The sequence below is a fragment of the Dipteris shenzhenensis genome, chromosome 10 (genome assembly GCF_047967505.1).
Source record: "Dipteris shenzhenensis isolate YYH24624 ecotype China chromosome 10, Dip_SZ_1.0, whole genome shotgun sequence".
NCBI lineage: Eukaryota > Viridiplantae > Streptophyta > Polypodiopsida > Gleicheniales > Dipteridaceae > Dipteris > Dipteris shenzhenensis.
The window spans coordinates 8,943,725-8,963,217 of NC_141605.1; the positions used below are offsets into that span (position 1 = coordinate 8,943,725).

At 41.9% G+C, this 19,493-nt stretch overlaps 1 protein-coding gene across 1 annotated transcript in view; it reads left to right on the plus strand.

Annotated features, from left to right (window-relative positions):
* Positions 1 to 19,493, plus strand: part of LOC147897368 (uncharacterized) — a 167,154-nt gene that overhangs the window by 111,019 nt on the left and 36,642 nt on the right. Inside the window, exons 20-25 of the mRNA XM_087380859.1 lie at positions 13,096 to 13,662; positions 13,782 to 14,040; positions 14,509 to 14,776; positions 15,059 to 15,201; positions 17,206 to 17,274; positions 17,393 to 17,449. Of these exons, the coding sequence (XP_087236985.1) occupies positions 13,096 to 13,662; positions 13,782 to 14,040; positions 14,509 to 14,776; positions 15,059 to 15,201; positions 17,206 to 17,274; positions 17,393 to 17,449 (1,363 nt within the window). The remainder of the gene's footprint in view (positions 1 to 13,095; positions 13,663 to 13,781; positions 14,041 to 14,508; positions 14,777 to 15,058; positions 15,202 to 17,205; positions 17,275 to 17,392; positions 17,450 to 19,493) is intronic.

Sequence of the window (19,493 nt, forward strand, 5' to 3'; positions counted from 1 at the left end):
TCGGTGAAGTCCATGGGTAGCTACATGGAGCAATTACATGATGACTCTCAAAATGCAGGAAGGAGAGTCACCAATGTCGAAGTAGAAGCCTTAGGTACCACAACCAATCATAAAGTCAATCAATGCGAAGTCCCTTAGGCACCAATCAAATAAGCAATGTTGAAGAAGTCACTTGTTGATGTAGAGTGGTCTACATCAAGCTCGATGTAATACACACGTATCGGAGAACTCACATTTAGCTCGGGAAGTCTTCACCAAAGTTTGGAATAGTCACGTGAAGGAGTCACCGCAATGTAATGTCAAGAGCTCACATCAAGTGACGGGCAGAGAAGATAGAGGCAGCGTGGAAAGCAGCTCCAAGAGAATGACGGGCAAAATGCGGGCACGAACTTGCGGGCAGTAGCTCCAAGAGAATGTCGGGCAAAAGGAGCAAATGGCGGGCTGGAGCAGAGGTCAACGATGAAGAGGATGGACAGCTCCACGTTGAGCTGGTTGCATCATGCTTGGGCTGTCAAATCATTGAGCTCCAAAACAAAATTCATGCGTAGAAACAAATTTCGTCACTTCTTGCAAGGGCTGTAACTTTTCACAGAGAACTCAGATTGCAATGATGTAAAAACGAAATTTGTAGTACTCAACGTCCTCTATAACTTTGCTGAAGACACAAAGCCGTGATTCTGCTTCTAGCTCCAGATAGAAGCGTCACATCGTCCACAGGTCACAGAAAGATGTAGCTGGAGGAAGGTGGCAGATCATGGCATGGAGAAGAGAGCTCAAGGAAGGAGAGAAGAGGGAAGCCTTCCAAGAAGGAGGAGTTAGAGTACCTCCCTTACCTCGACCTCTTGGAAGGAAAAGGGAAAGAGAGAGCAGGGCTAGGAACATGGCTCTGATACCATATGAAGAGATCTAGTAGCTAGCTAGGAACGGAATGGAAATGTGGAAAGCATAATGAAAAGCAAAATGGAAAGGAAAATGAAAGAACAAGTGCTAGGCAATGATAACCAAAATACCCACATGTAGATAGCTTGATGTTGACTGATGTCTAAAGACTTAAGACAAGTACAACACTATATAGTGTGATACTAGACTCTAGAAAGCCATAGTGTATATGGGATACTAGACTCTTGGAAGGAAAAGGGAAAGAGAGAGCAGGGCTAGGAACATGGCTCTGATACCATATGAAGAGATCTAGTAGTGTTTGGGGAGGGGAGGGGTTCCTATCCTTCCGGAAGTGTTACCGGAGGCCAAAGGCCACTGGCGTGAGAAGCATGAGTTTTGCAATGCTCTAATGCAATGGATCGTGCAGAGCGCACCGTGCAGTAGTGTGCGAGTGTCGTATGCTATACTGCAGTGGACAACGACGTCGTACGAGTGCACTATGCTAAATGACAATCACCGGTGAACTCCACAACATAAGCAAAATAAGAAAATCCTACACTGGTGAACAATCCCCATATCCGGAAGAGACAAGCGAGATGAGAAAGTGACCGAGTTGGCCAATGTACATATCACTGGACGTGTCCCCAGGTCACAAGTCGCAAGTCACAAGAATACACAAGTCGCAAATCAGCAGAATACACAGGTCTATCCCCATAGTAGACAAAAGGTGCACACAAGTCTCTCCACATTCTCTCCTTGGCGAGCTCGTAGCTCTAGCCTCTATCTCTCCTCACTCTCCTCGCTTTCGCTCCCCTCTCGAATGCCGAATCCGAATGCGAATGCGAATGCCTCCTCTTCTCTCTCCCTTCTCCTTCATCCTCATCCCTCGCCTTGGAGGGTCCCTTCTTCGCTGAGAATTCCCCCTCTTTCTTCCCATTGGTCATCCTCTTATCTCCTTAGCTGTTGAGGATAGCCGTTGCGCCGCTGGCTCTCTTGATGGCTTCGGCGACTTCCTGACTCCCTGACTTGCCAGCCTGATGGTATAAATTCTCCATGTGCAGGTGAGCTGGTTCACCGCACCTCTTGATGGCTTCGGCGACTTTCTGACTCCCTGACTCGCCAGCCCGATGGTGTAAATTCTCCATGTGCAGGTGAGCTGGTTCACCGCACCACTGCACCACTGTATCACTGAACCACTGTGTAATATAAATACTCCTGACTGCTCCATGTGCTAAGCTCACTCTCCATGTGCGCAGCTCTTGATGAGATCACTTTGGACACGGTACTCCTGGTTGACCTGTGTCGGCCTGTGGTTGACCTGTGTCGACCTGTGGTTGACATGTGTCGACCTGTGGTTGACATGTGTTGACCATTAACATGTGTCGACCTGTGGTTGACATGTGTCGACCTATGGTTGACAGCCTCGGACAGTACTCCTGGATGAACCCAAGTGATCGCGTGGCTAACTTGTGTTGACACATGGTCAACATGTGGTCAACAGATGTCGTCATGTGGTCAACGCCTGTCGACAGGTGGTCGTGTGATAAGGTAACAGTTTCCCCCGCCACTATCATTCACCGTCCCGGTGAATAGAAAGGTTGGACGATTCGTCAAAGAAAAATAAAGATGAACTTACAAACCATTGATATGGTGATGGAGTGGGAAAAAGAAAGAGTACAGACCATGTGGTTGGCCGTGGGAGTAATCCATGATTTGTATTAAGTGGAGATGTGAAAAATAAACTGTTGTATTACAAGGGACAGCATGGAAAATTGCAGAAAAAACTGAGTACACCTTGAGGTAAAACACTGATATTTACAGTGAGGGCCAAACAGCTTGGCAAAATCTAACAGTGCAGAAAAAAAAACTCAAACACCAACAGCCATCTATCAACTCTTCTATGAGATTACAGAGGGTGGTAAAGCTGCAGCCTGTTCCTCTGCCTTCTCCTCTTCTGCCTCCGTATTTGGCTCTGTGGCTTTTTGCGCATCCCTTTGCTCTGGCTCAGGCATAGGTATCTGTGGATGGGGTGCTTCCTCCTCACACTCAAGCGTGTCCATCACATTTCTCAGATTTTCATACTTGTCTTTATATCGGTGGTATCGCTGGTAGTAATGATCCTTTTGCTCTTGCAAGGTGGACTGGGAAGTCTGGAGGGTGGCCAATTGCATCCGAAGAGCTGTGAATTCTTCCTCCATGGATGAACACTTGTTTTCCAATTCAGCCACTCTGGATTCTGATTTTTCTTTGGCAATCTCTCAATGAATGTGACAAAATACCGATACCCTCTATGGGTTGTGACATTTATTGGTCCACAAACATCACTATGCACAATCTGCAAGACCCTTTGTGCTCTTATTGAACCTAGACCATCCTTTTGAAATGGTAGGCGATGCAACTTTCCAAGAGCACAAGCTTCACACACCTCTTGAGTGGACTGCTGTAATTTTGGCAATCCTTCAACCATATTATGATTATGCAAATATGCCAAAGCTCTGTGATGTGCATGACCAAACCTGACATGCCATAAATCACCTCGAGTAGAAGAAGAGAGAACCATAGCATGCTGATTATAGGCCTGAGCATCAAGCTTGTACAAACCCATGCTGGCCTCATAAGAACCTGTAGCCACAATCTCATACCCTTTCTTTGGATCCTTGATCCTGCATTGATCATCCTAGAATTCCACAAGCATGTGCTGATCATGAGCCATGCATGGAAAGGAAACAAGATTTTTCCTCGAGTCAGGAACATACCAGACATCATGGATATACATTTTCTTTCCTGAATCCAGAACGATGGGAACATCTCCCACTCCTATGATGTCCTGAGTGGCATATGCACAAGTAACCTGTCTTCCATGAACAAGTCTGATTTCTTTAAACCACTCTTTCCTATGAGTCATGTGCTTCGATGTACCACTATGTAGATACCAAGTATCTATGGTAGCAAATGAAGAATCCCCAGATGAAGCAAGAGAAGCATCATGTGCAACTAAATCCCTCTTGGCACCAAACCTGTCCTGAAATGCAGTAAACACATAATCCTTTCCCTCTTGTGAAAAGTTTGCATGAGATGGTGACATTGGCATTTTCAGCTGGTGCCACATAATAACTACTTGTGCCTTGCCTCTTTTTCTCATTGGCAATCCTTTTCTGGCACTCTGCAATGTAATGACCAAGCTTCTTGCAATAATTGCATTTGCCTTTCTTCACCTTTACACCTTTATCTGCATTCCCTGCATTTGTGTTTGCATTTCCCTCCTTGCTAGGCTGATAGGCATGGTTGATCTTTTTTCTAAAATTTACCCTTTCCATGAGTGGCAAGTGCTTGCTCACTCGAATGGGCTGAATTGGAAGTCCGCATTTCTTCCTGTAAGAGCAAGCCAACTAACTCAAAACTGAGTGGAGCAGCCCTGAGCATAATAGTCAAGGAAGTAACAAACGTATCGTATGAGGGTGCCAAACTATTGAGGGTGATAGAGACCAATTTCTTGTCTTCTATATCCTCATCAATAGCTGCGAGCTCATCCCGAATGTCAGTAATCTTTGCAATATGAGCTGAAATAGTTTGACCTTCTTGCATGGATAAGTCATTGAGATTATTATTCAAAGCAATGCTTCTTGCTTCATTCCTCACATTCCATATACTTTTCACTCTATCCCAAGCTACCTTTGAAGTCTTGCAAGACTTGATAGTGGACTTAATGTGTGTCTTCACAAACAATGTAATCAAAGACAATGCTTGGGCATCCTTGCGATCAAACCTCTTCTGATCCTCCGTGGGAGCAGTAGTAGAAGAATGAGTGGTAGTGCCAGAAGTGGAAGATGCACTCATGCTAGATCCAGCAGGTCTAGCCTCATCACCATTCACAATGTCCCATAAGCCCTTTCCAACGAAGATATTCTTGAGTGTAAATGACCACAAAGCATAGTTGGGTCCATCCAACTTATCTGCTTCAGTCATGGTACCGAAATTCTCATTGAGAGACATGATTGCAAGCTCAAGAATAAAGGCAAGTGTACCTGCAAAGGGAAAGACAGCAAATAGACAACTAAAAGACCACAAACTGCTATGCAATCACTGCAATGGCATTCATTGACAGTGGTTCTCTGAAATAGCAATAAATTGCCCCAAATATTATGCTCAAACCTCAATCTCTTCCCAGATAAAAAATGCAATCAAGCACAAATTTTGCACCAAAAAATTATCCTCAACCATAGCCAAACGCTGGCTCAAATACAATATACTTCTACCCCAAAAAATCAGCTTGAATCTCAGCCAAACTGTGGCTCACAATGCAATAGCAAACTCTTGCTCAATAGGCATCCACAAGTGCATCAACTTATAGCCAACACTTGGGCTTCAAAAATGCATAACACCTGAGCAATGATTTGCACTCAATGTATAGCCAAAAACTATCCTAAATGCACTAACACTTGTGCAATGCAATCTGCAAGACATCTGCGCAATGTCCAATGAGCTGAAGCAAGGATCTCAAGCTGGAGGCAAAAAAATTCAAGCCACTAGGCTGAATCCGGAGCTGGAGATGTGAATGGCGAGCTGGAGAGGCAATGGGCAGTAATGTCGAGGTGTACGTATGGCTCTACGGCAGTGTACGGAGCTGTTTGCAGGCGCAATGTATGAAAATAACAGCACGAACATCTCCAAAATGGGGATATTATCCCAAAACTCCTCTGGGCTCCGGGTTGCCCGACGCAGCTATAGAACTTTCGGTATCCAGAATTGCTTGAGAGAACTGTGAGTGCGACACAAAATGAAGTCGCCCAGCTGAGGAGTGTTTCCTGGTGTAAAATCTTGCAACAAAACTGAAGCTCGAGATCACGTGAAGCTCGTGGGAGCTCAGGACAGCCAAAAGAGAAGTCGACCAACTTCTCCGCGATAGAAGTGCAACAGGAGCACGCAAGAGAACGGGGAAGCAAGTGACAAGGCTGGAAGGACTAGCTCTGATACCACAAGTAGGAACAAGAACGGAGAAGAGTTGTGAACACAAGTGAACTCCAACTGAAATGTTCAACCCAAATGAAGTACAAGTACTTGGTATATATAGTCCAGAGCACACAAAAACTCTAGAATAGACTAAGTCCTACTCTATCCTACACCACCATATCATTGTATATATCTCTACAACATTGATATGGGAGATGGTGTATCTATGATTGATATGATCATTGATGCCCAGGTAATTTATTATGTTTACATTGATGGAGGTGCATCAAGTTGCATTAGTAAGAAGACTATGAATTATTCAATTTGAAATACTTTAGTACTACATCTTCTTATTGCATCAAGTTGGCTAAAAATACTAGAGCAAAAAAAAACCTTGGGAAATATGAAAAATCTAGAAGTGGATATGTGGGCTTTTTGTCCCAACCACTTTTTAGGTGATCCCTACCAAGCCAGCCAGATGCACGCGTCCATTCGTTGATTTTGAAAAGGCGTTGGTTGCACAACATGAAAACTGTCCGAAAATGGATATCGAGGAATTGGCTGCACTATAACATCTGGAGCTACAAAATGGAAGTTGTTAAAGAGGATTCTTCAACCTTAGAGAATTCTAGTTCCAAGTTTCTCAAAGAACAAGAAGAGATGGGACATAGCTTTGAGGATTTCAGCTTAGTGGACAAGGTAGAAGGAGTGGCCTTTGACTGGTGCTGATCGAGAAAACAAGGAGAGTAAAAGAAAACAAGGTGATGGAGCAAGACGATCCCATATTATTACTTCAAGCAAACAATGTGGAGCATTATCAATTCTTGGTGATTATCTATCAAGTATTAAAAATCACTAGTACTTCAAATGACTTTTCGTATGACACTGCTATTTTTATTGAGGCCTCTTCACAGTCACTTGATTCTATCCGGACAGCCTTGGTTGGATATCTTTTGCTCAGCTGCAGGGGCACACATTAACTGGCATAAATCCTTTGGCTTTTGGATCGCTTTTGGATCAGTGATGAGGACACTCCAGGCTGGTTGACATTGGCTTTTCCTGGATTCAGAGGGGTGTTCCTGTCAGGTATTTGGGATGCTAGGTAGGATTGGGCATCTCTCTAGCACATCAATTTGCCCTAGTACTAGAGAGTATAAGGAAAAAGCTCTTTTTTGGAGCTCAGCCAAACTCGACCTTGCATCTAGAGTTGTGGTAGTGAACCAGGTTCTTTTGGCCACCACCTAGTTTGTGTTCTTGCTGGTGCCGGTCTAGGGGTTGCATCACTCAGCTCATTAGACCAGTTATGAATTTTTTATGGAGTGGACTTAATGGCATGGCAGATTTTGCAGCGAGGGTGGCTTGGGAGACCATTATTCTCCCTACATGTGAAGGGGGCCTTAATATCATTGACCCGGACTTGCAGTGCAGGGCATTGCGTGGTGGTGAGGAGACTCACAGGAACCTTGGAAGGATTTCTTTTTTGGACGCATTCAGGCTTGCTCACCAACCTTGGGAGATGATTGGGTGGACAAACCTCGCTGGATTTTTACTTCCGTCCCTCTCAGATTTCCTGCCTCTCCTATCATGACTGCCATCCTGATAGCTTGGAGGAGCTTGGAATGATAGTATACTTGATGAGCATGGCAGACCACTGGGCACTTCCCATTACATGCAGTGGTCGAGATGGGAGAGAGGCCCCACCTACACAGTAGGCACTTAGAAGGCATTTATCAGGCTACCTGAGGATCAAAGACTGCAGTCCCTTAATCACCTCAAAGGAGATAGATGCAGCCATCCCGGTGGAATGGACAGTTGAGTTGCCTATCACTTCCATCACTTGGATGGGAGCTTTTTCGAGGACAGCAGTTCCTCTTCAGAAGATTGCTCTTCGAGGTCTCGGGGAAGATGCACTGGTCTTTGACATTGGGGATGGAGGTATACTCTCTAGATCTACGGATGATATTTTTCTGAAGGTTGCCTTTCAGCCTATCAGGATTGCTGGTTTTGTGGACCATGGAGCGGGCTTGCAGTGGTACTTAGATCCCAACCCTCTGCTCCTGGCCCTGGGATCCTGGAGATTGTGGTTATATGGAGGTGCACCTATCAGGTGCTTGCAGTGGGACCCAGGAGAGTGGGAGTGGATAGATCATGGGCACCGAGAGAGGGGGATTCCCTTCTTTCGTTTCATGGTTAGTAATGCCAGGAGATTTCAGCTGAACAGTAGGGATTGGATTCCCTCCAGAGCCCCCCATTGGGACAGCTTCTTCATCACCGCAGATTTGCGTAGGAATTTCTGGAGGAGGCTCTGGAAATCCCTCAGAAATAGAAAGATCACTCTTTTCTTTTGGCTTTCTATTCATGGAGGGATTGTTGTGAACCTGTGAAGATCACGATTTAGGGCTGATCCCACTTGCCCTTGCTGTCATTCTGCAGAGGAGTCAGTGCGACATTGCCTTTGGGACTGCAGTTAGGCGAGGACTATTTGGAAAGGGGTTGCTCGGATACTCAGCATTTTTCATACGTCCCTTTTCTTCATGGCTTGGGGCTCGATCGCATGGCTATCCCTTACTGGGCCTAGGTGTTTTATGAGGGTGAGTCTTCTTCTTGGGCACTCTCGGTCCACTAGCAGATGATAGAGCCTTGCTCTCTTCAGGATGTACCACTTACTCCCTTCAGAGCTTCTCATGCTTCAGTGGAGACCTCTTGGGAGATTTAACTAGCATTTCCTCTTGGCACATTTGGAGAACCAGATGTACACAGGCCTTGGATGGCACCTAGATACACCCATCACAGGTGTTCACGGGTATTTGGACTAACACGGTTCACACTTTGATAGCCATATGGGCTAGCATGCAGGGCCCTTCACAGGCAGCCTCTTTTAGAAGGACTGTATTTCTTCGAGTTTGGAGGGGTTCTCCCTTTTTCTCGAAGGTTTCTACCGGATTGAGATGGCGCTATCAGCCCCAATCCTTTCTTTTTGGCTCTTGAGCTTTTCATGCATTGCATGGTGTATCCCGTATGGAGCTTGCTCTAACGGTTTTCTTTAATACTTAATAGAAGTTTCTTTTTGCAAAAAAAAAAGACTTTTCCTATCTCCTTGCAACTCACTATTCATGAGTCAGACAAGTTACATTAGTGGAGCACAAAATAGAGTTAAAGTCACAAACTAAGACAACTATGTAGTGCTTGAGTTGATTAGGCTTCATGGAAGCCAAGGCATTGAAGAAGACGTACCCCGCTTGAGACTGGATTCATCTTTCCTATTGATGATTCAGATGGGTTTCTCTTGTCACACCAAAGAAAGGAAAAAAGTGACTAGTATGTGTAGACTTTCATCCGTTGAATGCATGCACAAAGAGTGATCACTTTCCTTTTTTGTTCCAAGATGAAAGATTAGATCAAGTAGCAGAGCATGAAATATCTTCAATGTGAGATGGGTATTTTGGGTATTGTCGAATTGCAAGTATGTGAAAGATCAAACGACTACCGCATTTGTCACACCTCGGTAGGTTTTTGCTTCTAGTTTGATACCTTTTTGGATTGACCAATGCACTAGCTACTTTTCATAGGTTAGTAAGTCCTGTTGGAATATGAAACCAAAGTGAGTCTAAAATGAGTGTTCTAGGTGGTCTAGGAGTGGTTTTATAGTCTAATGAGTCCTAGACATGCCACGTGTCATATTGGGAGATATCCCATAGACATTGTGACTTTCTAGAGTCTAGTGGCACACTATATAGTGTTGTACTTGTCTATTGTCTAATATATCAATCAACATCAAGCTATCAATACATTGTGAGTATTTTGGTTATTGCCTTGCACTTGTACTTTCCTTCCTTTCCATTTTGCCTTTCATTATGCTATCAATACATTGTGAGTATTTTGGTTATTGCCTTGCACTTGTACTTTCCTTCCTTTCCATTTTGCCTTTCATTATGCTTTCCATATTTCCATTCCGTTCCTAGCTAGCTACCATGTCTCTTCATATGGTATCAAAGCCTTCCTTCCTAGCCCTTCCCTTCCTCCTTGCTTCTCCATGAGGTAGAGGGTGGCCGGAAAGAGAAGCTGCCCTCTCTTCTCTTGGAGGAGCTTCCCTTCCCTACTCCTCTCCATTGAAGGCTTCATCAACATTGGAATTCTCCTCCAACTTTGTCTTCTCCAACTTGAGCTTCTACCACCTCGCTTCCCTTTCCTTTGTGAGCTCTTCTCCTTCTTTCAGCTACAAAGACGTCCTGGAGTGGTGCTGTTTCTGTTGCTCTCTCTGTGACCTGCGGACGATGTGACACTTCTATCTGGATCTGGAAGCAGAATCACGACTTTTTGTCATCAGGAAAGTTGTAGAGGACCTTGAGTACTACAATTTTCGTTTTTACATCATTGCAATCCGAGTTTTCTATGAAAATATATAGATCCTGCAAAAAGTGACGAAAATTATTTCTGCGCGCGGATTTTGTTCTTGAGTTCACGGGAGGATAGTTTCCAGCCCAGTGTCACTATCTTGATCTCCACCTCCATCTTTTTTTGCTCCAGTTGGTGCCCACAAAGCTAAGCTGTAGCTGCCTACGCAGCTGCTCATGCTACCCACATAGCTATCCTCTCTGCCCGCAATCTAGCTGCCCACGCAGCTGCTCCTGCTGCTCACGCTTCTTCTATTGCCCACGAAGCTCTATCTTCTTGCCATTCGAGCTGCCACATTACACACCTTATCCGCCTTCTATAACGGTGTATAGACTCCACACTAATTTGCAGCAAAAAGATAAAGAAAAATGATCTTGATGTGAGGTACGGTTACTTCCCGGATTCTCCGATTACTTCTTTGATTGCCTGTGGTGCTAGGCTTGCACATTAAGTGACTCTACTAGTCCTTGTGGCACCTCCGGTCTCTAGATCAATAGGTTTAGGTGACTCTCCATCTTCTATCTTGAGAGTCATGCCATGACCGCCGCTCCATGTAGCTACCCCATGGACTTCACCAACACATATTTTGGGGCATCCATGCCTAGTGCTTCATCGACATCGTCATCGACTCGCAGGGATGTGCACACATGTACAGTGGCTACTTGGAGGCCATCTCTTACTCCTAAGAGATCTATTTTTATTATTCCTACAGCTTGATGTATTTTGGGATCCTGTGCCCTGGGTAGTCCTCCTAAAATGATATGTATTGAGTGGTTGATTTTCATTGAGTCTAAAGGTCCTCTGCCTTGGATAGTCCTCCTAGAAAGATGTATTGGTTTTCCTATTTTGGTATGTGGCTTCCTAACATGTCTTTTTATGAAGCCAAGGGGGATGTACTGTGGGAGCCATGCATTGGCTTTGATAGATTTAGAGGGGGATGTATTGTGGGAGCCATGTATTGGCTTTGATAGGTCTCGTTATCAGGCTTGGCCGAGTTCTAGGATGTTGGTGTATTCCTAGACCTATGAGCTGGTCATGTAGCCATGCTATAATGTGAGCCTCTGAGCATGTTGAGTCTCAAGCCATGAGAGTGCTTGGATCAACCTCTGAACATGCTCAGACTTTAGTCTCTGAGTTACATAGGGTGCACAATTTAATGACCGTCATTGTCATGTTCTGTTCTTGATTCCATTCCAATAGTCCCTTACCTTAGACCGTCATTATCATGTTCTGTTCTTGGTTCCATTCCAATAGTCTCATACCTTGCCTTCATAAGGGGGTGTTCGAATATGAAGCCAAAGTGAGTCTAAAATGAGTGTTTTAGGTGGTCTAGGAGTGGTTTTATAGTCTAGTGAGTCCTAGACATGCCACATGTCATATTGGGAGATATCCCATAGACATTGTGACTTTCTAGAGTCTAGTGGTACACTATATAGTGTTGTACTTGTCTATTGTCTAATATATCAGTCAACATCAAGCTATCAATACATTGTGAGTATTTTGGTTATTGCCTTGCACTTGTACTTTCCTTCCTTTCCATTTTACCTTTCATTATGCTTTTCATATTTCCATTTCGTTCCTAGCTAGCTACATGTCTCTTTAAGTCCAGTATCTAAACTACCCTGAGAAAAAGTCCATAGGGGTTATTTTTTATGACTTTTACACCTAGTCTGGACACATAGATCATATGGAGAAGCTGAAACTTACCCTAGCTAGAATTATTGAAGCAAAGGGATGCTTAAGTCCAAAAAAAAGTCATTTGGATAAAAGGAAAGTAGTTATATTGGGACAAATTGTCTCTGTAGATAGCTTAGAGTTGGATCCCGATAAGGTGCAGGCAAACATGGCTTTGTCAACTCCTAAGTGTGTGACTGGTGTTCACTTTCTGATGATTTCATAGAAATAGTGCATTTGATGAATTTGCTGAATAAGAAAAGGAGTTTGTTGCAACGAGGTGTGGAGCAACAAGAGTCTTTTCAACAAAGCACTTATCGAAAGAGTCTTGAAGCTGTCCAGGGCACATTTGACTTGGGATTTGATTCTAGCTACCTGTCAACATGTGTTCGCTATAACTCGGGATGCTTCATTGCATTAGCTGTCCAATACTTTCCATCCCGTGAGCTTGCATTCAGCTTGGGCACATTTGACTTGGCATTTGATTCTAGTTACCTATCAACATGTGTTCGCTCATGGGACACCACAGCTGATCAATATTCTATGGCGTTGTGCCCCATCTCTATCAAATCAGCTAAGGCCTTCTTTTAGCTTGTCTCCATTTTTCAGCGACAATATTCATTTTCCTATTTTGGCATGCTCATCCTTGAATGCTTTTATGGATGGTTATTTGGGAGGTTATCTCCACATCTTTAGCATGTCTCTTTGGAGGATTTTGCATGTACACCATTGATCAATCAGGATAAATATGGAAATGATATCTGTTATGTGACTTCTCAGATTTAAAGAACAAATACGAAAATGACATCCATTATGTGACTTCTGAAGTAGCTGAATAAAATGATTTCATACTTTTTAAACGAACTGTTATCATGAAAGAATGAACTCGAGATTTCAGCTTACGATGTAGATCCTTTGGTGGCACCTAAATCCTCCTACAAGTATATATAAAGGCATGCAATTCTACTTTCCTATCCATCAGGAGGAAATTTACAAAATAAATATGGAAATGATATTTGCTATGTGACTTCTAAAGTTGCTGACTAGAAGTACTTCTCTTTTTTAAAAATTTGCAAGTACTTGCTGGTGTCAAAGCAAGAACTAGATTTTACATTTAACGTAGATCCTTTGCCGGTACTTGAATCGTCTGCTATTACAATGTATACATAAAAGTGTATGTGCTTTCCTATCCATCAGGAGGAAACATATGCATCATGCACTGCATTCAATCAAAGCTGCTATTCGGAAATGGAAATTTTTTGTGGAGACGAGACGCACACATGGATTAAAGCAGGACCTAGTGTTGAGATACTGGACAAAGTTTTGGCTTAAAACTGCAATAGAAGGATGGATGCTGATTTTGCAAAAACAAAAGCTCAAAAGGAAAATGCTTCACTTAGCTAGACATTGCTGGACTAAAGAAAGACAAATCTGGGCTCTCAAGAAACAGAAAGTTGTCCAAGAAAGAGCTGCTGATGGAATAAATGATGATAGGGCATTGCACTGGCGAAATTTATTGCTAGCAAAGTTATCTTTCTTATCTTGGAGCTTTGTAAAAGCTGTGCAGCAAGAACAGATTAAGCGAGAATTGTGGAAAATGCTGCAACTGAAGAGATGGTGGGTTTTAACAATGCTTTCTCATTGGAGAGCCTTAGCACACAAATATGCCAAAGAGAAAGGAAAACTGAATCAAAATGAGCAATTGATAGTTGATGAGGAAGTTGAAGATATGCTACAAAGAAAAGAAACAAATACAGGGAAAAGGTTAGATCTGAATTTAAATTCAGTCTATGATAGTCTTCATCATTTTGGAATTTTGCAGGCTTTAAGTCCTTTATATTTTTAAACACACTCATTGACTCCATAGCATTGTAAAATTGCAGTGATAGGAATTGCCTGCAACTTACTTCGGATTCTTTACTGGTCAATGCAAAGAGAGAACAGGAATCAAGAAGTGCTGTCCTTAAAGTCCAGCGGTTCTATCTGAGAAAGTGTCTCCAATTTTTAAGGGAGCAAACTCATCTGCAAAAAATGGTGAAATTCTTACAAACAGTGAAAAAATCTGCCTTCATGCAATATGTATGGCAAAAGTGGAAGCATTCAACCTTTGTGGTCCAAAATGAGAAGCCAACGATTGTCCTGGTAATCTTATTTAACTCACTTATCATGCAGCTTGATTTCTTGAATGAGTTAAGCACGTCACATGGATCTTGTATGTGGATTACATTACAAACCAAAGTTTCACATTTATAGATATGGCTTTTGTATACATTGAGAGTGCAAGTAAAACCTGTAAAACCTTGCATGAATCCATGATACAAAAACGCTAGCAATGCCGGCAAGGATATAGGATGGCATTGAGATCCATTATTTATTGCAACTTAATCAAAACAGTTGTACAATTGAGAAATCTAGGTCTAATGACTAACACTTGAAGGTGATTTCTGCTGCAATTAAATCCATGTTCATCTCCAAGAAGTTTTTATCATTCCTTTGATCATAGAAGCATACTTCCTAGGAATAAAAAAAAGACAATCATTTTACACACTGTTTTCAACCACATAACGATCCAAATCCAAATCTTTTTTTTTCTGACTATGGCTATGGCAGATCAAACAATATCTTAAAAACTCGCCTCAAAATTATAAAATGTTAAACAATGTGCTGAGCATCTGTCCAAGATGGGCATCATGTAAAGGGTTCCGTGTATGGAGAGAGTGGAGCAAAGCACAAGTGACAAAAAGAAGATGCAATAGGAAGGCCTTGGAACATCTTGCAAACATACTGCAGAGAAGAACCATTGCTTCCTTTCAAAAAGCATTAGTCAATGCACAGACAGTCAGAATGAGCAGAAAGCACTCTGAGGTCCAATCTCAAGGTAAGGCTCAAATTTTTTAATGTGCTAAGCTCAAGTTTTTCAATATGCCTGATTCTGTGTTTTACAGACGAGTTTAGAGTATGGAATTTGAGGTCTGATCTCAAGGCAGCTTCACGTTCCTTCTATGTCTGATTTCTGTGCTTTTCAAAAGAGTCATTAAAAAGCAAGTCATTTTAGCCAGAGAGATCTTTTATGATCATCTGTAAAGTAGCATCTGCTGAAGTTAGGATAAAGGCATTCTAGCCAGAAATCTATGAAGACCCATTTGTTGCCATGTAACAGTAAAGGTGCTCGTAGCTTGGAAGATCTTCAACACGGAACATGCTGATAAGAGAGCATCGAAACATTCAGCTTGGTGTTATTACAGAAACAGAACACGAAATATGGTTTTGAAAAATTGGAGGATGTACATTCATTATTTGCAGGTGAAAATTAAGTACTCATGTCTTTTGATTGAAAGTTATTGATGATCTACATGCTGGATGGGTAATGATTGTATTTCACTGGTCCAAAGCATTTTTGGATATGTGCCTTTGGAAACATGCAATAATTCGTAGACAATCTCACCTTTGTTTGAATTGCTGGTCTTCTTCTGATATTGTCTGGGTATCTGTGTTGTTCATATACCTGGATCCACTTTTACAGAAAGATGTGCTCGCAAGGAATAAGGCAGGATCATTCTGGAGGTTTTCATCATTACGGAAATGCTTTAAATCATGGTTGGAAGTGGTAATGTTAACTGGCCTCACATCTTTCTTTAGATATGTACAGATGCTATTGTTCCTCCCTTGATTGCATGTAACAATTTTGTAGCATAGTTCTTGTTCCTAATGGATATCTTGTGAAGTTTTTAATGATCCATTCTTTTAACAATTTTGTGCAACGATCAGTTCCTAAGAGATAAAGCCAAACTTCAGTATATTACATGGATCAAGATACGAATGGATTTTCACTGCTTACACAATGTGTTGTGTGCTTGGAGATATGCGAGTCAACAAAAGATCACTCAACGAAATCACAGTAAAGTTACACCTTTTCTCAAACCACGTATTTAAAGCTAATAAATAGTTTTGAGTGGCTCTATTTCCTTTTGTTTGTGAAACATATTCCACATCCTATTAAGAAGAAATATATAAACTCTGCAATCCCGGATTTTTTCCAAATATGAACAATCCGTTGAAGAGCAAAGCACAGGACAGACTACCATGAGTAGCTCTATATCTATGTGTTTGTAAAAAATATTCCACAGGACAGACCACTGTGTGTGCATGTTTGGGTGTACAACATCCTCATGTACATACCACCAACAGGCGACATTTATTAGTGTAATTGTGAACATCATTAAAGTCAGAGTTTTACTGATCTGTTCAGATGAAAAATAAAAATTTGCATTCCTTATTATTTATATATCTTACATTTTGCAAAAATTTTCAGTTGACTACTTTAGAAAACACCAACAAATGGCTTGTCTATACCGGAACCTACACATTTGGATTTGCTATATTCACAGAATGAAGGTATGCATCAATCCTGAGACTTCTGCACACGTCCAGATACCATGGAGCTTTGCCAACCAGATGATCTTATGATAAGATATTTTTGACTTGTTTTTGCAGTACTTGAGAGCAGCCCAGGAGATGCACAGGCGTCGTCATCTGAAGTCATACTTCCGTGCATGGTTATCTGGAATCATCAGGCTCAGATTTAGGAAAGAGGCTGAGGAAATAGTGAGTGTGATAATCGTTAAACATGTATGAGAGTTTTATGATAAAATCTAGCACCATACAAAATGCAACGATCACACCGCCCCGGCACCCCCCCCGCCCCAAAAAAAGAAAAAAAAACCAAAAAACAAAAAAGGGGGAACAAAGGAAAAAAGAGAGTTCATGCATGGTCATCTAGACTCATCAGGCTAAGATTTAGAAAATAGGCTGGATGATCAGGAGTTTTCTGGTCCTCGTTACCAGTCAATACATCACTTTTTTGTGACAGAAGTTACAACCATACAAATGCCATTCTCCATCTCCTCCCAAAGAAAAGCTTCCTATGTAAATGAAAATTTCAGCGAATGCACAATATCTTTTATGAGAAAAACAACCTACTGTACATAATGTTCCATCCCTTTTTCACCCCAAATATACATTCTTTTTAGTCAAAGAAAAAGTGAAGATTGTTTGCAAAGCAAGGACCTTGTAGCATCCAATAATTTTGCCAAAATGGCAGGTAAAACCATTTAAAAAATTTGTCTAAGATTTCTGTCTTCTGTTGTGAAAATGCATAAATTGATCCCTACTCTAACCTGTGTATTTTTTAATGATTCATTTCTGGAGAGAGAGTTGAGTGGAGTGGGTTCCAAATTATAGCTTGCAGAATTTGGCATACCGTTTGGAAAAACTGTTGCTATATAAAACTCCTCAATGATGATGCAGGTCATGAGTCATTTATTTATGAAGTTTTGCAGAAGTGCTTTCCTTGTGTGGCGGGATGTCACTGTCATGGTATGCTTCACAATTATCATAGTATGGATATGTAAGATTTGTATATATTTGTGAAGCATACAAGAGTATTAAGAAACTAGCATATGTTAATAAAGTCAACACTGTCCTCTTGTTGCAGGCAAGGCACGTGCGTCACAATCAAGCATTGGCTGTGCATAAGATTCAACACTGCAGGGTAACATTATTTTGTTAGAAAACATTTATTCTAGTTTTGTTCTTAGCAAACTAAGAACAGATATATGGCAGATAACTTTAGAGTAAGGCTTGGTTCAATCCTTGCAACTGTGTTTTTTTCTAGAAAATCCTTGCAACTGTGTTAATAACATAGTCTCAGCTGAAGAGGATAGATCTTGTTTGTGGTGTATCTGGATTTTATTCTCCAACTTCTTTCAGCTAAAACAAAATATACGGACAATCCATTAATGTCAGATTACAAACAAGTCATTTCCCTTTTTATGAAATAAATGAATAAGAACGTGTTAAATATGCCACTCATTTCCCTTTTTATGAAATAAATGAATAAGGACGTGTTAAATATGCCATTATACGTGGATCCTCAGTACATTCTTCCTATATTGATGGCTTTGTTTTCTCCTCCTTCACAGTTGCCATGTGCCTTTCCCCCGACCTTGCTCCATGGTCTTCATTTGTCCTCCTCTCTTGTTACTGCACTTCCAAGCCTTCAGTCTGCTTCATGATCAAGTTGATCCTTTACTGTCACCTCTTCCTGTACATGGTTCCGTTGGTACCATAGTCCTGTTGCAATTTCTAAGATCTTTGTTGTTGTTCTGCTCTGCGGATGAGCACAACAAGAAGGAACGTGAGACAATAATAGTTCTGCTAGAAGAGAAAGTAGAGGGGAGAAAGGCATGGCAAGAGAGAAAAGGAAGAATAAATATCAAAAGAGAAGCCACGAAGAGACAAGCCACTAAACAGAAAAGTAAGTTGGCAATAAGCAGTCTGTGACCTTGCTCATGCCCTCCCTCAAGATACACCTAACTTTTGAAACAATAGCCACGACGAAAGTATCATTAATATGCAAATGTGTTCATATTGATGCATCAAACATGCATTCCAAAGGTGCGCAATAGCGTAACTAGGGCTTATATAAAGGACAAAGCTCTAAGCAAGGCAAGTTCAAGGAGGGTCAATCAGATTTGGCTATTTCTAATTCATGCACGAAGAGCACTTCACATTGGATGGGTTATCAGTATGGAAGCTCTTGTTAGGGTCAGACCTATCAGAGACAGGTTGGGCTTGAGTGGAGAGGCTTCAGGTAAGACTTCAGTCCTACATCAGATACTCCTAGCTAAGATCGGAGCATCCCCACTGCAGCTTTAGCATTCCAGGTTATCATGTACCTCTATCATGTCAGGGATTATGGCTCTTGCATTGTAGGCCAACACAAGCTACCATGGCTGGCCATATCTTCATCCATGGCTTTGCTGTTCTGAAAACAGCAATGGAGTTCAGCTTTCTGATGTTGATTTCTCTAATATTGATACTTTCGTCATGGATATGTGTCCATATTGATGCCTTACTGTTGGATGACCAGTCTGCGGATGGACTATCTACTACCCAATATCATTATGCTGTGGATCAGCTAGCTGAAACTCATACTTGAGTCATTGAGGTGATTGGCCAATTAGAATGAAGCACTTGGAGTGATGATTCACCCAAGGTTCAACTGATTTGAGAGATTATGTCAAAGTATTCTGAAGTGGGAACTTCCACTATGGGCTCCCTCCTAATAGGAATGTTGACCATAAGATTGAACTTGTGTCTGGTGAGTAGACTGTGTCAAGAATCCTTACAAGGCTAGTTCGATTGAGGTGGATGTATTTGCATCGCAACTTCAAGAATACCTCCAACTAGGTCAAGTGTGACCTAGTAAGTCACCTTGGGGTGCACCAGTGCTTCTAAAGACATGTCTATGCGTTGTGCGTAGAATATAAAAGCTGAACAGACTCATGATCAAGAACAAGTATCCTTTGTCGAGGATGGACAATCTCATTAATCAGGTCTGCAAAGCCAAGTAATTCGAAAGATTGATTTTGAGAACGGGCTATCATCAGATAAGGATATTTGAGAAAGATGTCTATAAGACCGTGTTTCATGTGTGATTTAGCCATTATGAGTTCTTGGTATTTCCATTGGACTCACTAATGCACCAGCAACTTTCCAAATGATGAGAGATATGTTTCATCCATATTTTGGAA